The 23160-nt window shown below is 39.5% G+C and overlaps 4 protein-coding genes across 5 annotated transcripts; 3 read left to right on the plus strand and 1 right to left on the minus strand.

Moving 5' to 3' along the window:
- Positions 1-200: 200 nt before the first annotated feature.
- On the plus strand, positions 201-3880 carry LOC108971419. The gene is made up of 3 exons (XM_018937473.1): positions 201-423; positions 488-1613; positions 1687-3880. Exons 1-3 carry the CDS (start codon positions 302-304, stop codon positions 3304-3306), a joined length of 2868 nt encoding a protein of 955 aa, XP_018793018.1. The 5' UTR covers positions 201-301; the 3' UTR covers positions 3307-3880.
- A 1991-nt stretch (positions 3881-5871) lies between these two features.
- On the plus strand, positions 5872-6400 carry LOC108971295. The gene is made up of 2 exons (XM_018937259.1): positions 5872-6034; positions 6108-6400. The coding sequence occupies exons 1-2, from the start codon at positions 5872-5874 to the stop codon at positions 6398-6400; spliced, it is 456 nt and encodes a 151-aa protein (XP_018792804.1).
- Positions 6401-6461: 61 nt separating this feature from the next.
- On the plus strand, positions 6462-13256 carry LOC108971420 (probable cytochrome P450 318a1). 2 transcript variants are annotated; one of them, XM_018937475.1, is made up of 8 exons: positions 6462-6493; positions 10829-11020; positions 11181-11375; positions 11454-11523; positions 11594-11726; positions 11881-12120; positions 12210-12669; positions 12740-13256. In XM_018937475.1, exons 2-8 carry the CDS (start codon positions 10930-10932, stop codon positions 12916-12918), a joined length of 1368 nt encoding a protein of 455 aa, XP_018793020.1. In that variant the 5' UTR covers positions 6462-6493; positions 10829-10929; the 3' UTR covers positions 12919-13256. The 2 variants fall into 2 exon arrangements, with proteins under 2 accessions (XP_018793020.1, XP_018793019.1); XM_018937474.1 differs by lacking the exon at positions 6462-6493 and adding an exon at positions 8536-8957.
- Positions 13257-14078: 822 nt separating this feature from the next.
- On the minus strand, positions 14079-21767 carry LOC108971426 (Niemann-Pick C1 protein). The gene is made up of 10 exons (XM_018937491.1): positions 21575-21767; positions 18272-18520; positions 17249-18204; positions 16886-17187; positions 16148-16830; positions 15834-16086; positions 15461-15760; positions 15288-15397; positions 15071-15225; positions 14079-14957 (listed from the first exon to the last, which is right to left on the minus strand). The coding sequence occupies exons 1-10, from the start codon at positions 21579-21581 to the stop codon at positions 14217-14219; spliced, it is 3756 nt and encodes a 1251-aa protein (XP_018793036.1). The 5' UTR covers positions 21582-21767; the 3' UTR covers positions 14079-14216.
- Between the last annotated feature and the right edge of the window lie 1393 nt (positions 21768-23160).

A 23160-nucleotide genomic window follows, 5' to 3' on the forward strand; every position in this document is an offset into this window, starting at 1 on the left:
ATAACATAATTGTAAATTTATATATATGTGTATGTATTTAGTTATTTTATGTGAACGTGTCTTAATAAACTATTTTCCCAATAAAATATTAAAAATATTGCAAAAGAGTTAAAGAATATGTAATTTCTAGTAGCAAATAAACTAACCCTGTTCGTCGTCCAGTGAACACACCCGAATGGCTATCAGATGTTCCGGTTGTTTACATCTAAGTTGTCAAATTTGCGGTTTTGCGGTGTGGCAATTTTCTTTATTTACAAAAAATTAATTAGATTAGTGTAGATAATTAAAAAAAATTCATAAGATGTATAAGAAAATATGTTACTGGAAGATGGGAGTAATATTTGTATATTTTATCATCACACATGGCACTCTAGAGACTCAAGCTGTTAGGTTTTATTCAAAGGAGCGCATATTGGAGCTAAGGTTGTTTCTAAAGATTAAGATATGCATTAAATATACATATTAAAATAATAATTTTTTCTCTTAGAGAAAAGGTACGTGGAATGTTTCAACATGCTTATGATGGTTATTTACAATATGCTTCTGACTACGATGAGCTACGACCGTTAACTTGCGACGGCATTGACACTTGGGGGAGCTACTCACTAACACTTATCGATGCATTGGATACTCTCGCAACAATGGGCAATTATTCAGAGTTCCGAAGAGTTGTTAAAATTCTAGAAACTGTAGATTTTGACAAAGACATAAATGTTTCAGTTTTTGAAACAAACATACGAATTGTGGGTGGATTGCTTTCAGCGCATATATTATCCAAACGTGCTGGTGTGCCCTTGGAAGAAGGTTGGCCTTGCCAAGGTCCATTACTACGAATGGCAGAGGACGTGGCGCGTCGACTGTTGCCCGCATTCGATACTGCTACCGGCATGCCATACGGCACTGTGAATTTGCGTTACGGCGTGCCGAAAGGGGAGACTTCAGTTACATGTACAGCTGGTGTAGGTACATTTCTAATTGAATTCGGAGCACTCAGCCGACTTACAGGCAATTCAATTTATGAAGATGTCGCGCTCAATGCAATCCACTCATTGTGGGAACGACGCTCAGCGATCGGACTTTTTGGCAACCACATTGACGTGCAAACTGGACGATGGACAGCACTCGACTCAGGAATAGGTGCAGGGGTAGACTCATTCTTTGAGTACTTAGTAAAGGGTTCCATTATGCTTAATAGACCCGAGTTGATGGAAATGTTTAACGAAGCACGAGAGCACATAGACAAGTATCTCAAAAAAGAAGACTGGTATGTTTGGGCCAATATGAATAAAGGCCAAATTACTTTACCTGTTTTTCAATCACTTGAAGCTTTCTGGCCAGGCATCCTAAGCATGTTTGGCGATATAGGACCAGCCATGCGCACATTGGTAAAATATAGCACAGTGTGGCGAAAATACGGATTTTTACCGGAATTCTATAACATACCATTGGGAGAGGCTTCGCCAAATAGAGAGGTTTATCCTCTGAGACCAGAATTGATTGAATCAGTGATGTATTTATATCGTGCAACGAAAAATCAATTTCTTTTGGAACTGGGTGACGACATAATACAGACAATTGAGTTCAGCGCAAAAACACGTTGTGGATACGCCACGGTGAGCATGCTTCATATACATATATCGAGTAAAATGTGTTATAAATGAATGCATTATTTGACTTAAAATATAGATTCGAAATGTCGTTACACACGAGAAAGAGAATAGAATGGAATCTTTCTACCTCGCAGAAACCACAAAATACCTCTATCTTCTTTTCGATGAGGATAATTTTCTTCACAACGACGGTGCTGTGGGTGATCGCCTGCAAACTCCATATGGAGACTGTACTGTAAATGCAGGTTCTTACATATTTAACACAGAAGCTCATCCCATCGACATGTCTGCTTTGTACTGCTGCCATGACATACGCGATGACATTTTCGACAATCTAGATCATCGTATATTTAGTGATGCAAATATGCTAAAAATTGAGCGTGAGCGAATAGTAGCGGAGCGAGAGATTAATGAGGCATTCAGTTGTGGGGAACTCACTAACACACCCACTACAGAAGGCAAAACGAAGACTGTATCCACCGCACCGGTGGATATAGATGTGTTCGATGAATTTGATAACCCTGCTGGTGAGAGGCTGGTAGAGAACTTCGAGCGTATCAAGAATGCACGTAAAGTAAAACAAGAGCCCGTCGGCACGGCTGAAGTTGTTGAAGAAGATCAACCTGTATCAGTCAATCATTTGACTGTCACAGATTTGAACGAATTCTTTGACATGAGTCGCGAAGATTTCTTACATCCCGAACTAGCGCTGCACTATGTGCACGGCTTTATGCGGAACTTTACACTGGACGCACGATTTATATCGGGACTGCAGCTGTTGCACAAGAATATAACGGCTGTTTTAGGCGCAGTGGTGCAAAAAGAGTATGAGAGTCGAACGCGCACACTGTGGGAACTCTACGACCTACAACAACAATATTTAGCAAACATCGATTTAATCGCACGACTGGATATACTCGCCTTCCGTGATACCGATTTTGAGCTGCTTGATCGCGTGCTCACTGCGCTGAATCACAGCGCCACTGATGAACTAGAAATAACGGATGATAGCGAAAATGCTTCGTTGCAAGTAATGCTACGGCAAATGACCCTACTGCATTCCGACTATCAACAAGCACTGGTCAATACGACTGCTATGCAAGAGTTCCTACTGAAAATACTGATTAATGGCACCGCCGATAAGAAACGCACCTTCACGCCTTTGCTGAATGTAACCGAGATACTCGCGTTATTCGAAGAAGACGATACCAAGCCAAGCTACGCACCACAACCACTCTTTGCACACGTGCGCAGAATAGTCGAGTTCAAGAAGCGTATAATGGAAACCTTTGACCGCTTACAAGCTCTAATGACCGAAGATGGTCTTACCCAGAAGCCAAAGGCCGTTCTCACTGATGAAGCGAGCTCTACAGCTAAACCGCCCAAGGAGGGCCAAAATCCTGGCGCAACAAAGGAACCAAACAAAGTTGCTAAGCAAAGTGAAGAGAACAGCGGCGGCGGCGAATCTGTATGGTCGCAGTTGGTGCACACGATTTTGCGTAAAACCACCAACCAGCGCCACCAATTCAACGAGGCGCTGCTGCACGAGAAGGTGCGTACCTCGCTGCAAAACTACCCAAAACTGAAAAGACTAAATGCAACGGCAAAGGCGAAAACGCGGCGCGGCTTTGAAGTTTTCACCTGCGACAGCCCAAATTTTGTGGATAAGTTCGCCTACCGCGAACACTATCCATAACACTGCTGGGGTGCCAGTTTTGTTGTCAGCTTAACGATGAATTTTGTATTATAGTAGTTATATAGCCTGAAGGCTTGCAACGAAATTTAAGCTAATCTCTATGAAGGTTCTGCAACACCTAAATGCAACGCTTGCTTTAAGATTCATTGTGGTGCTCGCTCCTCAATGTGTAATATTGTAGTTATGGGCTTAAAAGTAATTATTTGTATTTACTTTTTTTTTATTAAATCAGGTTTAAAATAATTTTTCCAATAAAGTGGTTTCAAATATTGAAATTCTAAACAAGTGCTCGCATTGTGGCGCAAAACTGTGTTAAAATTTTGACAAAATATGTAATTTTTTTCTTTGATTTGGTCTTAAATCGGTTTTTGGTATTTAGAATTTTTTACCGTTATTATAAGCTTCAATTTCATTGTGAGTAATTTAAGGACAATCACAAAAGAACTTCTCTCTTGTACGAATGTATGTATGTTTGTGGCTAATAATGTACCGTTATCTACATTGTTAGTTGCATGCACAATTGTGAACAGGGATTAATAAATAAAGAAATAGTATTTTAAAATTTAAAATCGAATATGGATGAAAAATGTTTTTTGTGCTTGAGTTATTTTCTTCTTCCGGCTAAAATGTGCCTTGGATTTAACCATACCAGGTGACTTCGACATTGAAATGAAGTCCGGTTACCTAGACCCGACTGTCGTGGGAATGATGCTACGGGTACCTAATTCCTGTTAGGATGGTAAGGATTACATGTGTTATCATCGAGGACATCCAACAGTAGGCCCAGGAAACGTGCTGTTTCCAAGGTCGGACCAGCGAGAGGGGTGTGAGCAGGGTTAGCAGGGCATGCAAAGAGGTGGTTAGTGTTATGCAAGGACCCGTCATACCCTGGCCATATGCTTGATATGTCAGGGTCGTTTCAGCATAAGTAGGAGTTTAACCTTCTAGAGTATTTCGAACGAAACGGCGAAAAGGTCGCTCTTCATTCTCGCGGCAACTGGAGCTTTTCGTCTGCATTGGGTGGCGGCTTGACTCCAAGTACGCCATTCACTGAGAGGGGGTCGGTGAAGGTGTTAATGGCAGCACTGTGAATGACGGTCAGTGCATGTCTGAAGTTAGTTACCTTCGAAGTCTGGTCGGCGTATTGTCTTATATCGTCGACGTAGTTGAGGAAGGACTATTAATACTCCTAGGAGGTGGTTCTGCTTCGAGCAGGAGACTACATGGATGGTTTCTGAGATCATACGGGCCTTACTGTGTAAGTGTTCGATGGCAGACATCAAGAGGCAGACTTCGTAGTGCAGTGCTCTGACATGTCTGAAGCTTCCTTGTGTTTGTTTCATTGCATGCAGGCGACCATATTGGTGCGGTGTAGTTAAGGACCGGCCGGCCGAATACCTTGCATGTTGGCAACAACGATTCTTTGGCTTTTATCCATGTGCTGTCTTCTAGCGACTTGAGGATTTTTTTGCGGCTCTGTACTTTGGTAATAATCGCGGTCTTGTGAGGATTGAAGGGGCACAGGGCGTCGAATGTCACACCTAAAATCTTAGGTTTACTGACAGTCGGAATCTTAATGCTATCGGATGCAATATTAAGGTCAAATATGTACTCCTTCGTCCAGTTAGTGAATACGGTAGCTGTGGGTTTAGTGGGGGAGAGTGTTAGTTTCCGTGCAGCGAGAAAGGTCGGCGAGATAGCCATCCACGTTTGAGCACATGCCATCGATTCCATTGCACGACATTATTATCTTGTAACCATTAGCGTACGTGTTACCACGTCGATCTCTGACGGTGCTTAAAAGAAAAGTCTGCCACAGCGATTTCGGCCTTCCATGTAGATGAAACTTGAAAAAAAAAAAGAAAAAGTGTTAATTTCAGTTTGTATGGTCATAGTATATGCCAGAGTGGTCCGATATTGGTGGTTCCAAGCAATGAGCAGTTTCTTTGGAAGAAAAGAACGTGTGCAAAATCAGGCCGATATCTCAGAAACTGATGGACTAGTTCACGTATATACAGACAGTGGGACAGACAGATGAAATCGGCTCAGCTCGCCATGCTTATCATTTATATATACATATATTTCGTAGTCTTCGACTTTTTCAGGATATACAAATCTCTACTAGATGATATTCTATTCTAGTATTGATCAGATCAAAGATCTCATATAAAACTATCAAAAGTTTTTATTGATACAAATTGTTTAGGGTTCCGATGGAGAAGTCTATACATTTTTAATTTCATTTCATAACTTACAAAAACTTTGTACTGTCATGAGCATGCACGCATTCAACATTCCAACAAACCATTAACGACATTTAATTTACAATTCTTTCGTGCATACAAATGCTCTTTCCCTCCACCTTCTCTACCCCACAAACTCTCTTCATGAAACAAAGTCAATTTCATTTTATTTTGTGGCATGCGAAAAGTTCGCGAATAATATATGGGACACACATAACGGGGAAAACTGAAAATTTCGCCAGTCAGTTTGTTGGCGAACTCGCGGGAAAGCACCACGCATCGAGGACGAGCTTTGCTTCGTTGATATTTGTTGTTTAGCAGCATGAGTGTTCCCACAACTCCACCTATTGAGACTAAAAATGGCGACGGTGAAGCGAACGAGGCGCCGCGCAAAGTCGAATTACCGTACAATTTCGAAAAGGAGCTTATAGAAAATCAAAATCGCCACTTTTGCGGACATTACACGTTTGTGCCATGCACAATAAGTGCGTCATATATACTCACTTAGGCACAAACCCTTGCTTATTTGGTTAATTTGAAATTCTCGTGCTTTTGCAGTCGAACCGCTGGCAACGAAGTTCTATGCGAGACACGATCGAAACACTTTGGATGAGGAAAAGTTCACGAAGTTCGTTAGGCAGTATGGCAGAAGGCGTGCTCGGGGCATATTGCCGCGTCTCTCTGGGGAAGTGTATGGTTGGCTGCCGGCAGCTGTGGGGGAGAGTGTGAAGGAACTCAACTTCATTTGTGCACCGAAAATTCGCACAAATATGACAATACATGGCGAGCGTGTAGTCAGTGAGCGCGTGACGGAGCGACCGCCCTTTAATGGACCACGTTTTATCGTTTGAAACTTAATTTAAACTAAAAATAAATAAACACACAGCAAATTTTTTAAATTTATTGCATGGACCTACCTCACTACTCTTCTTTTAACTTATTGTGTGAGTGAACCCATGTATGTAAGTATGTCTGCTGAATTCGACAATGTTCGTGATTCTTTCTGACATGCAAACGCGAGAAGCCACAGCAACCGCATTTATTATTACTATTGGGTAGTCCCTCTTAACCAGCGAAAAGTTTTGTGTTTCTACTTTTTTATGGTTATGAGTGTAAACATTCCTAAAGGCGTGCATACATATGAACAAACCAGTGAACTACCGTCAAATGTTTGAAATTGCTATGAATTGCTAGAATAAAATGTTTATTTACTGTGCCTTTTATGCTTTGGTTCATGGGAGTTTGAGTGCGGTTTCTGGCGTTTTATGAATGTTACGTATACGACGGGGCCTCCGCTGAGCCCCGTTTGACATTTCCTTTTTAGAATGATTAATATTTTTTGAATTTTGCCTGCAAATTAATAAATAAATATGTTTCTTAAGCTCGTAATTTCAACGGATGGGAAAAATAAAAAAAATCTAAATTTATTCTACAGCCCTCCAGATATCATTTATAAATTGGTATTGTAATAGCAACGCGTGCAGAGATGTTATAAAGAAAGTTATACTTTTGAAATTAAAATTTTTTAGAAAAAGTGTTGTCATACATTCACAGCCACTTCGTTATTAAACTGTCCTAGAAATATATTTTTATCAGTGATATGCTATTCTTTGAAAGAAAGCGCTGTTCTTCATCTCAAGACAATCGTTTCTACATTATCGGAATTGACCAGGATTTCATCTGGCCAAGCGCTGTTTTTTCGTAGATTTAACCTCGTTTGGATCGGTAAGTTTTAGATTAAGTTTGTCAATAGTGGAGCAAACCGTTGCAGCAGTGTTGCTCCGTATCATCCTGACTCATGATGGTATTGAGTCCAACCCGGGTCCGGAGGAATTTCTTGCTGCGTCTGCGCTAAAAGGTTAAATCTAAACCCCAACACGTATAAAAAAAATCGTAGGTTGTTTTAATTGTAGAAAGCATTTTTCATGTAATTTATGATGCTGCCGAGTTATAGACCTTAGCAGCATAAACATATGCGTCCAATCCAGTTCTGTAGACTCGATAATCGTCGGAGCCATCGCATTGTTCCAATAGGCTTCACGATAGACCAATACAACTGAAATATATCGTTATTCTGCGGAATACACAAACTTACATTCGTTTATACTGTTTTGAAGTTGAATCTTCAAAGTCGTTCTTTCGGGTTTTCTACGCTTTGTTTTTGTTGACAAAAGGGTTTATCAGGATTAATAGAACTGACTCGATTTAAAAAAATTATTGAACAAATCGTTACAATTCTTTAAAAACTTTAAAAATTGGCTTCTTCTGCCTCAATACAGCACTGGCAGGGCGATTTCCAAGCGTTGAAGGCGTCACTGAAGGCATTCTCTGGAAGAGCCTTGAGAGCCGAGGTGCATGTTGCTCATCGGTCTCTTCAAGCAAGGAAACAAAAAAGCCCGGAGTGGCAGTAGGGCGGCTGCGGAGCGTTGAAATGCCGGCCTTGGTTAGGTAGCTGTTTACAAGAATGGCGGTGAGAGCTGGGGCGTTGCACTACGCTTCCAATCGGCTGCGATGTCTGGTCGGACCCGGTTTGTCTAGGAGGAACAAATTCGTGATGGACTATGCCTTTAATGTCAAAAAAAGACAATATGCATCGTTTTCACTTTGGAATTGTTCATTCTTCCCTTTTTTGGGCGAGAAGACGATGACTTGCACCAGTAGCGGCGGAAGCAAATCAGTCCTATTACTTTCCGGACAAACCCTGCAAACATAATAATATTATTTGCTTTCTCCTAAATTAGAGTATAAACACCAAAAGCGTTCAACCAAAATTCCAAAACATTGTCTCACTAAATGTAGGAGCAAAATATTAGAATGCCTTCTGGGCGGCATTTACAATACAAACAAACAAATGCATGAACTTCTAAGCATATTCGCTATTTTTGCCATTTTATACCCAGCGACAGCCCAGGCGCGTATAAAAACGGTGCGAAAGCGATATGGCCTTTCAGTTAGTGTGATATTTTCTATTCGGCAACACCTTGGCTGACTCGCGATCAAAGCCTTCCTCAATTTGTTGTGTCTTCAAGTGCAAATATTCAGTTAAAAGCAGCTTCTGCGAAACATACGGTTGAGCAATAAAGCAATAAAAATTTAAGCACGCGCGCACATGCGTTGTTAAGGTGTCCGTAAACGGGCAGGAGGTGATTAAAGGCGACGGCATTGTTTGCCTACAAAGTGCAGCTAATTAGGCGAAATCAAAACAAACTTTGACCGTAATTCCTTACTCAGCCAACGAACCGTGTGTGATGTTGCAAGTGACGCTATTGGTTTTGTTGTTGCTGATCTGTACGGTTGTTTGGTGGCAACGAAATGCCTGGTTGCTGGTGTGGCGCCTCAATGGTTGGCGTGGCTTGCTGCAGCAGCCATACTTGTGGTTCATTCTCATCTTTTATCTGGAGCCAAAGAGTTAAGTTCACAAGCAAACATAAATATACGAGGGTTGTCTTTTATATTTCGGGGTTAAAGAAAAAAAAAAAAAAAAAAAAGTATTAATGGAAAACCGCTTATTGTTTTTCAAAATACCCATCTATTAAGAGGGATACACTTTTACATGCGTTTGAACCAATTATCGAAGCAATTTTACCACTCTGATTGAAGTATCTACAAATCATGCCTTCTGAACGCATTAGGTGTCGAAAAAAGTTGATGTTTTTTGAGAATTATTCACTGCGCTGTCTAGTGGTATGCATCGTGCGGCGACAGTTTTTGTTGGATTGGACTTATCTTGAAACACCCTTATGAAATGTTTACTTTCGGGCTCATATGCGTAAATTCACGACGATTTGCGATTTAATTTATTTTTTTGCCAAGCATCTGTTTGCAAAAAGGTTCAATACAACTTGCTTCCGAGCCTGCTGTTTCTTTTTCATTGGGAGTGGTTTCTACGTGGCGGATCTCAAACCAAACAGCTTGGGCGCGCTGTTGTTAACTCGACTATAATCGCGTTTTGTTTTTTGTGGAAAGAGTATTAGTAAGCAGACCCCTTCGAAACGTTGTGTACGACCTTTGATAATCAAATTATGTCACAAATCGTTTATACGACTACACTTAGACTTCGCTCTGGACGCCAGTCAATTGTGGAGGGCTACGTCAAAGTTTTGGTGCTTGAAAATCGTCGGTTGATCAATATAGACCTGGCTGTTAGATGCGAAAATCGCTCAAATACATCAATGGTCCTTGCGACTTTTTTTTCGTCAAAAACGCGAAACGCAACCATCGTTGACTAATTTGGCTCCATGCGATTTTTGGCTATTGAGCAAAAGCCCAATGCGCCGACGTCTTTTGGACACGATGAGGGGATAGAAACTGAATCGAATAAGGTCCTTAAGGAGATTCTGAAAAGTTCTATTTCGATTGGAAAAAGCGTTGAAAAAGTATGTTTTATCGGACGGGGATAAAAAAAAAATATATAATTCAGGGGCTCTATTATGTATCTCCATTCGTAAATGTATTCTATTCGAAATGCGGATCTACTTTATAATTATGCGAAAGTTGTACCACCCTTTGCCAGAATAAATACGTACAATTTTCGTTTTTGCTTTCTACATACAACTCAAAAGCTAACGAATATTTTATTCGAAAGTTTGCTTGAAAATCCGAAAATCGAGTTACAGAATATAAAAAATCCGAATTCGAGTAAATTTTTTTTCGAATCGATTTACAGAATGGCCCCCCTGAGTGTGTATAGCATCAACAGTATTAAACTTTACAATAATGTTGTGAGTTGGAATATTACTAGGTTTGTCTAATCCCGGGATATTAAAGACAGGCTATGTATTCGAGTAAGCGAGAGCTTTCGTCCAATTTTTTATTATTTTGAATTAAGAAATCTACTAAATGTTTAATACTTAAAAAAATGAATACAAATTAGGGCGGGGTCCAAAATCAAATATATGCTATAAGCTGCTAAAGCTGCACCAACCAAAGTTTGTAAAAAAAAAGTTTGTCGAAGTGGTATTTCTTGATACATTTGAAAATAGGTGAATTCAGATAATTAAAAGTCTAGTGAAGTCTTTCTTGAAAATTGGTACTCACTGCGGACGACTTCGGCGAAAACTCGATCTCTCAGTTCTCTATATTACTGTTTGAATGTGGTTAAATCGGTTCAAGCCTAGCTATCTTATGTCACCTATATTTTCCAACTAGATTATTTCACATTACAATGTCCATCAAAAATAATGAAATCGAATACTTAATTTAAAATAAGTTTGAACACCAAAACTCATCTGCTCGAAAAGTTTTGTTTGTATTTTAACATGCTATTTAATATTTTTTAGAACTCCTACAAGTCGTGTCTCACATACGTCCTTACTTTCAAAGGCCACTTGGCATTGTCTTTGGCAATAAAAGTGTTATCTATGTCGATGACCCCACAACCATGGAACAGTTCTTCAATGCTCCCGAATGCATTGACAAATCGTTTTTCCAAGATGGTTTCTGCTTGAAACGTGGACTTTTACATGCTAGGGGTAATATGAGAACACATTCATCTTTAATATTTAATAATGGTATTTCATAATATACTATATCTTCATTATGATATCTATTGGATACCTTTACATGGTCTCCCCATTTATACATTATTATTACTTTACATTTGTCATATATTTAATTTTGTTTACAATTTAGGGGCCGCTTGGAAATCTCGTCGCAGGCAGCTGGATCCTGCTTTCGGTTCTAAGGTCTTACTGAACTTTATCGACACTTTCAACACCGTAGGAAATCAGCTGGTGCACAAATTTGAAACGCAACTCTTAGGCGATAATATTGAATTTGAAACACTTGATGAAATGTTTAGCAGAGCAGTGCTCGAGGTTTCATGTCGTAAGTCAACTGAGCATTACAAAAAAGTGTGAATAAAAATAATTGATATACTTTCAAATGTCGTATGTCATTTATTAGAAACCACCATGGGCACAGAGACCAATTTCACGGCTGCAGACACACAAGGAATTGCAAAGACTTATAGCGAGTAAGTAAAACCATTTTTAGCTAATATGCTTCAGCGCAGCTATTAAAAGCCATATGTGGGTTTTGATTAGACTCATGGGTATATCAGCACTAAGAGGTACGAAGCCGTGGTTGCAGGTTGACTTTCTGTTTCGTTGGCTGGATGCGCAAAATTACAAACGTTGCCAGGAACTCATGAAGCATTTGGAAGATTTTGTAAGAGTTGTAAGTACATACACATGTATATAATTTTTACTTGATTACACGACTACAAACTTTGAATATAACCCAACCTAATGTCACGCTGACGTTGCTGTAAAGTTTCTACAAAAATTTGTAATATTATCTTTTACCATGCACTATACTTATCGTTCTACAGATCGTGCAGAAGAAGCACGCCGAGTGGAGGGCAAGCGGTGAATGCCATATTGGGCACATTGGCATCGATAATGGAGGCGCAAATGCTGATAGCGCCGAAGATGTACGAAATATACGTAATATATCTTCGGAGAATACATCACGAAAGCGTATTTTTATTGAGCAAATATTTCATATGGTTGATTCTGGGGAACTGCGTATGGAGGATGTTATGGACGAGGCGCTATCCATGCTCATGGTGGTGAGTATGAGTCGCGAGTTTGAAACTCACTTCAAATCAACACTTAATGTATGACTGTCATATACTTATCCTTAATTTTTAACTATTAGTCATTCGAGACGATTTCCACAAGCGTTCTAGTCATCATGCTTCTTTTGGCTATGCACGAGGATCACCAACGCAAATTACGCGCGGAAATCGCCGCAACATTTCCCAAAGAGCAACACATCACCAATATTGATCCTGTACAGTTATTACAAATGAAATACCTTGATGCCATTGTATACGAGTCATTGCGTCTACTGACCACAGTGCCTTTTAATATGCGCGCCGTGAGTCGAGATTTCTTTATAGACGTCTCTAAGCCCAACGGCTCGAAGTGGCGCGCTAAAATACCGAAAGATACAGCAATCGTGTTTGATGCGTTCAATATGCAACGCGATCCAAAGTATTGGGGGCCACATGCACAAGAATTCTACCCCGAACATTTCGTCACAGAAAACTCAAGCGCAGCGGGACGACATCCGTACGCGTTTGTGCCATTTGCCAAAGGTCTACGTTACTGTATTGGTAAGTTCAGATCTTCAAGTGTCTGCTGGCTTTTTTTGTTAAATTTTTATTTTTTTTTAATTTCTTTCAGGAAATCGCTATTCAATGTATTTGGCAAAAATATTTATAGTGAAGTTAATACATCACTTTGAGTTTGGCACCTCAACGAAACTCAGCGATTTGCATTTCGTCAATGGCATATCGCTGAAGTTTGGCAATAGCGAAATCATTAACTTTCATATAAAGAAGATTGAGCGGACTGGCGTTTAAGCTATCTATCGGGTCATAAACTCATAGAACTGAAAATTTGGTATTCGTAAAGGGAATTTTATAACGGCTTTATTTCGTTAATTAGAAGATAACACGATATCGCGTTCCGCAATTTGAAGATGGCAAGGCCGTGGGCCTAAAGTTGCGTGGCTTTCTAGTAATTAAAATAGACTCTCTTAGCAACATAACGTATTGAGAGTAAGAATTAGTGGCAATTTTTAAAATATGCGGTATTAATAGGCTCCTCGGATAATTTTGTAAATATTTTGGCAATACAAATTCGTATTATTTTCTCTTCTTTGTGTTGTGACGTAATAACAACAGATTTAAAAAAAATTTAATAAAGCAATTCCTTAAAAACTTTCAAAATAAGCTTCTTCTGCGTCGATTTCCAAGCATTGAAGGCGTCACAGAAGGCATTCTCCGGAATTCCCTCTGTCGTCCTTTTTAGACAAGGAAACAAAAAAAGTCCGGGAAGAGGCCTCATCTGGTTTGTAGGGCGGCTGTGGAAGCATTGGGATGCCGACTTGGGTTCACAAGAAAGTCGGTGTAAGCTGTGGCGTTGTCGTGGTGTAACTTTCAATCGGCTGCGATGTCTTGTCGGACCCGATTGGAACTTCGTTTGAGTCTCTTGAGTTCTTTCATGTAAAACTTGGCGTTGACGATTTGTCTAGGCGGAACAAATTCATGGTGGACGGTAGCTTTAATGTCAAAAAAGACAATGACCATCGTTTTCACTTTGGATTTGGTCATTCTTTTCTTTTTTAGGCGAGGAGATGCCGGCGTGTGGTACTCGGAAGATTGCCTCTTTGTCTCGGGATCAAACTTAAAGATCCATGACCCGTCACCTGTGATTACGTTATTCAAACGTCTCTGTCGCAGATTTACAGACTTTCACAAAGTATTTAATCGTGTCCCTCTGCTCTAATAAAAGCTGAATTGTTAGTCCTGACTCTGCAGGTGGACGGTGACAACTGACTAGCCGGTCGTTCGTCAGCTAGGAGCGCCCTCTAACGAATGCAGTCGGTGCGCGCACGCTCCGAAGGAAATCAGTCCTATAACTTTCCGAACAAACCCTATATATGTACATCTTGATCCAATTCGTCTACGAAGATTCTCACTCCGATTATTAACAGAGAATTTATCAAAACAACTAGATCTTTTAGATATCATCTTATTTTTTAATTTATTCTTCTTTATAAGGTACAGCTTAAAATAAGTGAGTCTTGGTATCGCACAAAGTTTTCTTAAATATGATATAAAACCCGTTTGATTACAAATATGGTTTTACGATTAAGCTAACATTCATTAACACTTTGGCTTTTGGCCTTCTTACTTGAAGGACCGAATATGCTAAGTAGAACGGGCAGTAAAATAAGACCATGCGCTGCTCCAATCAGTACAATACCGAGATACATGCGGAAGTAGAATACTTGGAACACTTGTGACTTGGAGAAACCCAAAACGATGATGCCGGCAAACTTCGTCAGCGTAATACCCGAGAGAACGCTGCTGCCTGTTACTATGAGCGTTTGCTTAGCGCGTTCTTGTGTGCTACCGATGCCATTTTTATACGAACGAATTATATGAGAAACGAACTCGACACCGATACCGATGCACACGACTAAATTAACCAATGAAATTGCGTTGAGCGTAATATTCCACGCCCACATCATGCCAAGCATATTGATTAGGATTATTAGAACCATCGCAGTGACCATCAGTGCTGATGGCAGATCTAAACCGGTGATAATAAATGTTACCAGGAATATGGTGACCAGTGTTATGCCGAGCGAGAATAATGCATCATCCCAGATGGTCAGATACTGTTCATAGAAGATGAAGAAAATACTATAGGGGAAAACAGTGACGCCAAGTTCTTTCTCAGCAAACATTTCGTTTATACTCTTTGCGATGCGTCGCGCCTCACGCAGTGCCGAGTAAAATTGTATGGACGTGGTGGAGGTGGTGGAGTACTGCATTAAGTAAGTATTCAAAATGGTTGAAGAGCCGTGTTCGTCGAGTGTGTAAATGATAGCCTGTGGTAAATGAAATGTAAGGGGATAAATAAATAACACAGTAAGGGGATAAATAAATAACACAGTGGAGAGAAAGAAAGAGTAAGTCAGTTTAGGAATTTTAGTTTACTCACATTCGCATAGGAAGCACGTCCGGCCTTTGCACATTCGCTGTCTGGCAAATCTGATACGAAGAAAGGTATGTACTTTTGGAACGTTTCTGGCGTAGGACGTAATCCATCCTCAGAAAATTCACGGGTACAAGAGACGCAATCGTCCTCTTTCGAGTCTGCAAAAGTAGAACCGCGATTGAAGCTAGTAACGTTAGTTATAGTAGTCATGAATACTTACTGCTTGGACAGAAGGTACCATCTGTGGCGTTGACCTTGCAACAATCGCCTATACTTAGCCAATCAATGTAATCATCTATCCAAGATGAAGCTGACCGGGCAAGGTGAGTGCTGTAAAATGTTCGGATATTATCATTATGAATAAAAGGGAATGGTAAATGTGCGAGTTCTTACATGTCGGGGTAAAGCGACTGCTGATAAAGTTGCACTGATACGGAGTCATTGTTACACTGCACACCGCCGCATATAACATTCTGGTGATCTCGCTGCGTATAATTCAGACCAGGCTTCAGCACCCAATACACAGGCGCACCCATTGACAAAAGTTCGTTCATGTACTGGAAATATTTAACGACGTGTGAATCGGTTGGCATTGACATTTCTTGATCCAAGCCAATCTCAATCGAAGGAGCCGCCATCAGCGACAAGCAGGTGATTACCGTAAAGACAACTAAAACAATAATTTTGACCGATCTACGAAATGCGGAATAAACCGTGTATTTTAATTTTTCTTTCATTTATAAAAAACATTAGCAGATTGACTTACTTGGAAAGCAGGAAAGGTGCGTAGAAACTTTTGAAGACTTTCTCCAAAATGCCCACATTCTGTTCATCACTAAGTTCTTTTTTGTTTGAATCCTTCACGCAACAGAAGAGGTCAAAGCGCCCCGATTCGGAACGACGTTCATCCAATGCCATGAATGCGACGAAAGCGGTGATTTGGAAGAAGAAATTTAGTAGAATGGCCGCTGCCGCATACATGGCAAAAGTCTTTACAGCGGGCATGGTAGAAATAGCGCCTGTAAATACATTTATAAATAGTTTGTCAGTTTCATTTCTGCCAGAATGTTTCGCACTTACCAATGGCAAAACAGGCAAACTCCGAGCCGGCAGTTTGTAAAATCGATGGACCAACTTGACCCATTGCAACGCCTATCGCCTCTGCTACATCCTTATACTCTCTTCTGTCCAAACGATGATAGGCGTGCACCATAATGAAAATATTATCTACACCAACGGCCAACACAAGGAAAGGTAGGACCTCAATTGCCAACATGGTGGTGGTTACGCCGAGATAACTCCAAAAGCCCAAACTACAAACAACTGAAGCAATTACAACGATAATACCGGATATGGCGAGAACTATTTTCGAATCGCGAAAGAAGTGCTGGAAGCTGCGAATTTTTCCCAATGCTATCGTGACGTAGATAAACATGACGACATAGCTGATAACGACCGTAGAAACTTCACCCTCGGAAAGCTCAACAATTGCATCCTGTATCGATCTCTCGGCGGCGAACGCAATTTCCATTTTATCATTTGTATAGTTCTTGAGAAAATTGATAAAAGCTTCTTCCCATTCCATGTTGGGTTTGAGCTCAGTTGAAGAAATTTTGTTTTTGCCTAGGAAAGTGAGCAGCAAGCCAGTGGCAAGTTGGAAGTCAGGGTTCTCGTCCGCCGATACTTTGGGCATGCCACCCACCACGATATCAGGTTCAATTGGACCACCATAGGGACCGAAACATGATTCCAACATGGGCACACTATTGAAAAATTTGAATAATAACAAAAACTACTAAAGTATTTCATAAAATTCACCGCAAACAATCTTCCAATTGGTTGAGGTAAGTGTTTGTGTAGCCGTTACTATCCACGTATTCTCTTTCGAATTCTTCCATATTATTTTGATAGTATCCATAGATGGATTGCACTACGCAGTTATTAATGGTTATCTTCTCTCCAGCATACACCATAGGGGCATAGCAGACATCTGCCAAAGTCACACCATTCTCCGTGGTCAAATTTTGGATTTGTTCTTGTAGTAGAAAGACCTCTTTGAGGAAGTTCTTTTCGAACGCAGGGCCAAATGTTTCTATTCCCGCCGAAGTGTTGTGGGTGAACTGTAATAAAAGATTTATGAATAACGGTTTTGTTATTTTTTTACGTATATCCACCACTCACCGTAGTTTGGTTCAATGGTTTAATAAATATCTGATTGGTTCGATAAAAGGGTCCGAAGTGTTCATCAAAATATTCCTTTTCCAGACGTGTTTGACTCTCTTTTCCAGCCCAAAGCTCAATGGGGTTTGTTGTCACACTCAAGTGGGTTGTGCCATAAGCGAGCCCACCAATTATCCAAGAGCAAATGGCCAAAACCAGCACTGGATGTTTAGCACAAAAGTGACCCCAATTGAGAAACAGTTTTGAAAGCAAGGTATTTACCCCATCGAAACCCGCACAACATGCAGAAATACTTATTTTCGGTTTGAAGATATTCAGTGATCCGCAAAGTATGAAAACCATCGCAATCGCACCAAAAACCAGTGATACTATGAAGGTTATGCCATAAAGTCCGGCAATCATAAAGCCTTCCTCTTCACCAGTTGGCGGATTCATGTATGGACACGAAGCGCTGCAATCGACACATGAGCAGGCATATGAGCCCTCCAATGCTTCAGAACAATTTTTCACTGCCATAATTAATCGCACCTCTTCGGTGGACTCATTCAAAAACTGGTAGTTAATAGGAAAGGGTACGTATTCACTTACAGTGGGGTCACCCATGTAATTGAACCATTTGCGATGATCGCAGGTTTTCGCATTATAAGCGCCGCACGCCAAATCCATGGCCGGACGACCCGTCTGTGTGTGCTGAATGCCGGCGCAGCTGTCATAGACGGCTTTCACTGAATCGTCGTCAATTCTGTAATCGACCTCTGCGACATATTCCTGTCCCTCGTAAAAGTCATTGTGGGGCACCATAAAGAGACTCTGATTCTGGCCGCAGGTCATGCCGCAAATCGAGATTGCCATGTTGTTAGTGCAAATCGGGCAGCGAGCAAATACGCCGTCGGCTTGAAGCATAGCTGTTGTCATCGTTTGAATTTGAGCAGCATCACAGCACAGCTTGAGTGGTCCTAAACGAATAGAGTTGCGATAACTAAATTTGTGCTATATAATCGTTATGTGTAAACTTAGTTTTACCTTCCGGATCGGCTGCTTTGTAGTCAGCATACCAATGCGGGCAACGCTGTTTAAAGACGGCTTCGGCGCTCTCATCATTCAGTGGTTGTGCTTCAATATTCGCTGCTTTGTTAAACCAATGGGTACCAACCGCATGGCTCTGACCATACCAAATGCAACGGGGTCCTTGCTCTTCCTGCGCCAAGCTAATTCTCAATTGGCTAGTTGTAGCAATTAGCAGACAAAGTCTCGTAAATATCAAAGTATTGCCTGTAAAGTTCCAATAATACTTCCATAAATACCATATACAGACAAACATAGCCGTTTGTGGTTTTTGTTTGGTCTTATCGTTTGCTCCTATCCAATTTATCATGATAATAAAAATTATAGTACACAAATAGTGACGCATAGCTCATACATTTGGGTATTAATAGTTCTTGAGGAAATTCTGGAATTGCTTTTAGGTTCCTACGAGCTGTGTTTGACATTCATGGAAGTAGGTATGCAAAAGGAACTAAAGGTTTTAAAGGATAATACTACTTTTGTAAAACGTGCTGCTTGTACAAAACTTTAAAATCAAGTAACTTCGGGTTTTATGATAACATTCCAATTCAGAGTTGTTAGAAATGTTGTATACATCTTATTTTTATAGGCTTAGTGAGGTACACATCTGTACTAAGATTGCAACTAAGTTTGTTAACCCTATAAAATGTTTATATTGGGTAGTCGAAAAAGTCTTTTCGTATTTTTAATCAAACTTTAACTTATTTGCTTATATTTATAATGAATTTTAATTAACCAAATATGTACCATTTTGGTCAACCACTTTTTGCCAATTTTCCGCCAGAGGCATTATCGTGGCGAAAAGCTGCGAAAAGTAATTTTCAAAGAATTTTCTTGAAGCCAACTTTACTCCATTAAGGGAGTTCTGCATTGACGGAAGCAAATGGTAGTTCGATGGTGAAAGGTCAGGGCTACATGGTGGATGCAATAAAACTTTCCAGCCAAGCTCCCCCAGTTTTTGCCGAGTCATCAAAGATGTGTGTTGTCTAGCGTTGTCCTGATAGAAGATCAGTTCTGGTCGTTTTTTCCATTAATTACTTCAATCGTTCGATCATTCTAGATCAGCTCATAGTGGATGATTTATTTCCAATCCCACCAAACCCTCAGCATAACCTTTAGAGGTGTCAATCCTGGCTTTGCGTCCATTTGTTGGGCTTCCCCATGCTTGGACCATGATCTTTTTCATACATGATTGTTGTAATTGAACCACTTTTCGTATCCTGTTACCATTCGACTCAGATTAATTCGATTTCATTTCGTTTTAGCAAAGAATCGCAGATGTTAATTCGGTCCAATAATTTTTCATAGATATCTTATCTGGTACCTATCGAGCTTCGTTTAGAGGCCAGCCTTTTTTAAATGGTTCAAACCCGTTTTATAATGAATGTTAAGTTCCTTAGCGATGTCTGTTTATGTAATGGTCCTGGTCAATCTTTTCCTTCATTTCGTCGACTTTTTCAATGATAAGTCGACCAGAGCGAGGTTCGTCTTCACATCGAAGTTTCCATAACGGAAGCGGTCGAACCCTTGTAGGGTTACACGACTCATACAACATCGTCTCCGTAAACTTAACATATTTCTTTGGTGGCCTTTAAGACTTCAGCGACACCTATTGACAAAATACGAAAATACTTTTTCGACTACCCAATATTATTTATGAGTCGATTTAACCGTGTCTATTTGTCTTTACGCAACAGGTCTGAAAATTCTTCCAACGTTCATTTGATACCACGCTGATATTGAACCACTATAGGATACAGCAACACTACAAACTGATCTATGCAATCAAATCCTTGTTGGAAAACTTTTTATTTGACGGTTCCGAAGAAACGCTGCAATCTCTGAACATATTGTTCAGGTCGGACTATATTATAGCTGACATTCAAACTGACTATTTTAGTTATACCTATGTACAATTTCTCTAAGAAATGCAGCTGTGAGGGATTTATCCCATTTTTTGGGAATGAGTGATAGTTGGATATAGACTAGGCTGCAAACCATTCCTCTCACTCGCAGTTCGCAGTAAAGATACACAGCTAAATGGTATATTTTATAATTATAATAAATGTATATAAATAATTGGTGGTAATTCAAAGGATCACATATTTCAATAAGTTAACACAAACAATTCACAAATATGATTTCGACATTGGATAAACATTTATCGAAGAAATTTTATTTTTAATTTTGAAATTATAATCAAATTTTGTTAGCGAAATCGCTGCGAAAAGGCTTACTGTGATTCAGTTTTATCAAAATCGCAAGCCTACGAGTATTGCAAGGTCTTCAAAGATGGTCGAGAGATCGTTGAAGACATGGCTCTCTCTGAACGACCTTCAACCTCTTCAACTGGTGAAAATATTAAAAAAGAAATGGATATAGTGCTTGAAAATCGTCAGAAAACTATTTGGGAGATGGCAAGAGAGCTCCACATCTCTCGCCAGTCCTTTCGAATGATTTGGGGTATATTCTGTGTATGAGACGCGTTCTTGCTCGACTCGTCCCGATAAAGTTGAATGTTTTTCAAAAAGAGAGTTCGCGCGAGTTCCCATCCCACATTCATGGAAAGCATCATAACTGCCGATGCGACATCGGTTTATGAGTTTGACTGGCAAAAAAGTCAACAATCCTGGGAATGGAGGGAAAAATTGAGCCAAAATGAAAAAATCCACGTCAATGACGTTCAAAAATTCAGGTGATGCTCATTGTGTTTTTGATATTCGTGGTTTGGTGCATCCTTATTGAGCGGTCTGCCTTAGAACATACGTCGAAAACGGCCGGAATTGTGGAACAACAATTCAAGGATTTCACACGATGACAATGCACCACCGCAACGAGCATCGATTGTTACCGAATTTAAAACCAAAAACGTAATGAATACCATCGATAAACCACCGTATTCATCAGATCTGGCTTCGTATGATTTTTTGTGGAACCCGTTTTCAGTTGATCGAATAGATAAAACAAAATTCGCTGATGGACATACCACAAAGTGCTTATGAAAAGTGTTTCGCGGACTGGAAAATTCGTTGAGATAAGTGCGTAACATCTATAACATAATATTGATGTCACAAATAAAAAAACAAAAAAAAACAAAAAAAACAAAAAACAAAAAAAAAAAATAGTTTACAGAGGATATATTATATGTAGGTAGGTTTAATGTATATTATTTTTCAAAAAATTTAATTTTTCACCAAATACTTCATTACATGACTTTCACTAATGCTAAATCACTTAAACGCTGTTATGTTATCAACATACTTCTCATTTTGCTGTTATTAAAAATATTATTTAAATGATTTTATGTTTGGCTTATTAAAGAAAACAGGATATCGCAATAATCTGCGATTATCCTACGCGTAACCGAAATTTATGCTCAATTATAAGCGCAACACATTCCCAAATTTAACGAGAGAACACGACTGGCTTAATACCCATCCAGATGCAAACTGATTCGATTAACATACACATTACATTTCTTTTGTAGTATTATCAGGCACATTCAGTTTTCATTGCCTCTAGTGCACGATACGATTTTATTAATTGCCGTCTTAACACCTGCAACTGAGTGTTGATTGTGACTTATCAATCGATTTGTGATAATATTAGCACATATAAATACCTAATCTAATGCCGATTGGCGGTAAAAGAGGAGCTTTAGCAACCGATTTTCATTTCATAGGAGAAAAGTGTGCTTTATTAAATAAATAAATTACGAAATAATTATATTTTCCTTAAATGTGAATTCCAGCTTAAATCCTCGTTTTATTTTAATGGACACTTGTGTAATTTGGCCATTTATACAGAAGGAATTACAACAATTGTTCCAGTTTGCAGGTGTTTTAAAACCTTGCGACTCATTTTATGACTACATATACATACATATGCATATTTGTTTATATGATGTTCGTATGATGTCGTACAAACATATAAATAAACGAATATTGAACTAAAAACCAGCTGCTTATCAGGCAAAAAACCAGGTGTTTAGTAGAAAAACCTTTAGACGTGTAGATGTATGTGTTATAAGTGAGCTGATTACATGGGCATTTATTGCTTCACTTACGGTACTCTTATAGTGGGGAAGTTCATAAATAAGTTAGCAATAGGAGACACAACCTTTGCTGAAATAATTCATTAAAACAGGCAGGCTGTAATTTTATCGCCCGCTAAGACACCTAAATTGTGTGATGTGTAACAAATTCGAGTCGAAATTCATAGAGAGTTCTTCCACACCCGGAGGTACCTGCTGAAAACTTTGTATTGAATATTCTGTAATTTTAAAATTTGCATTAGCAGACTTTAAACCAAACTGCTTTTTTTGAAAGTACGACACATATTTCACATTTACATTCTTTTTTGCCATGCATGTATGTAGTTCACAACAACGAAGCCTCACATCCTAAAGATATTCGTGTACCGTATGCTGAAAGGAAATTTGGATTAGGCAGCTCTGGTGGAATAGGCGGCTTTTGGGCCTTACGAGGGCTAGAACTTCGAAGAGTTTATTAATCTTCAAGTGTTAAATCGAATTTAGAACCAGTGACAAAACTTTGCAAGTACTTGGAGTAGTTCCCTCAAACTCTTCTCTACAAATACGATTCAAGTCACTTTTTATTCTCGATTATTCTAGGTATTTATGGAGATATTCCATATCTTAACAGTGAGGCGGTAGTTCCTTCGGACCGAAAGGTGATTTCAATAGACAGAATTTAGAAAAATAATTATATAATGTTTAAATAAAAAGAGGATTTGCTTGTAACATACTTTCAAATGTTTTAATCTAAAACAGTTAAGAGCCAAATCTATTTTTATACTCTCGCAACAAAGTTGCTAAAGAGAGTATT

Source organism: Bactrocera latifrons, unplaced genomic scaffold (genome assembly GCF_001853355.1).
Source record: "Bactrocera latifrons isolate USDA-ARS-PBARC rearing strain unplaced genomic scaffold, ASM185335v1 scaffold_34, whole genome shotgun sequence".
NCBI lineage: Eukaryota > Metazoa > Arthropoda > Insecta > Diptera > Tephritidae > Bactrocera > Bactrocera latifrons.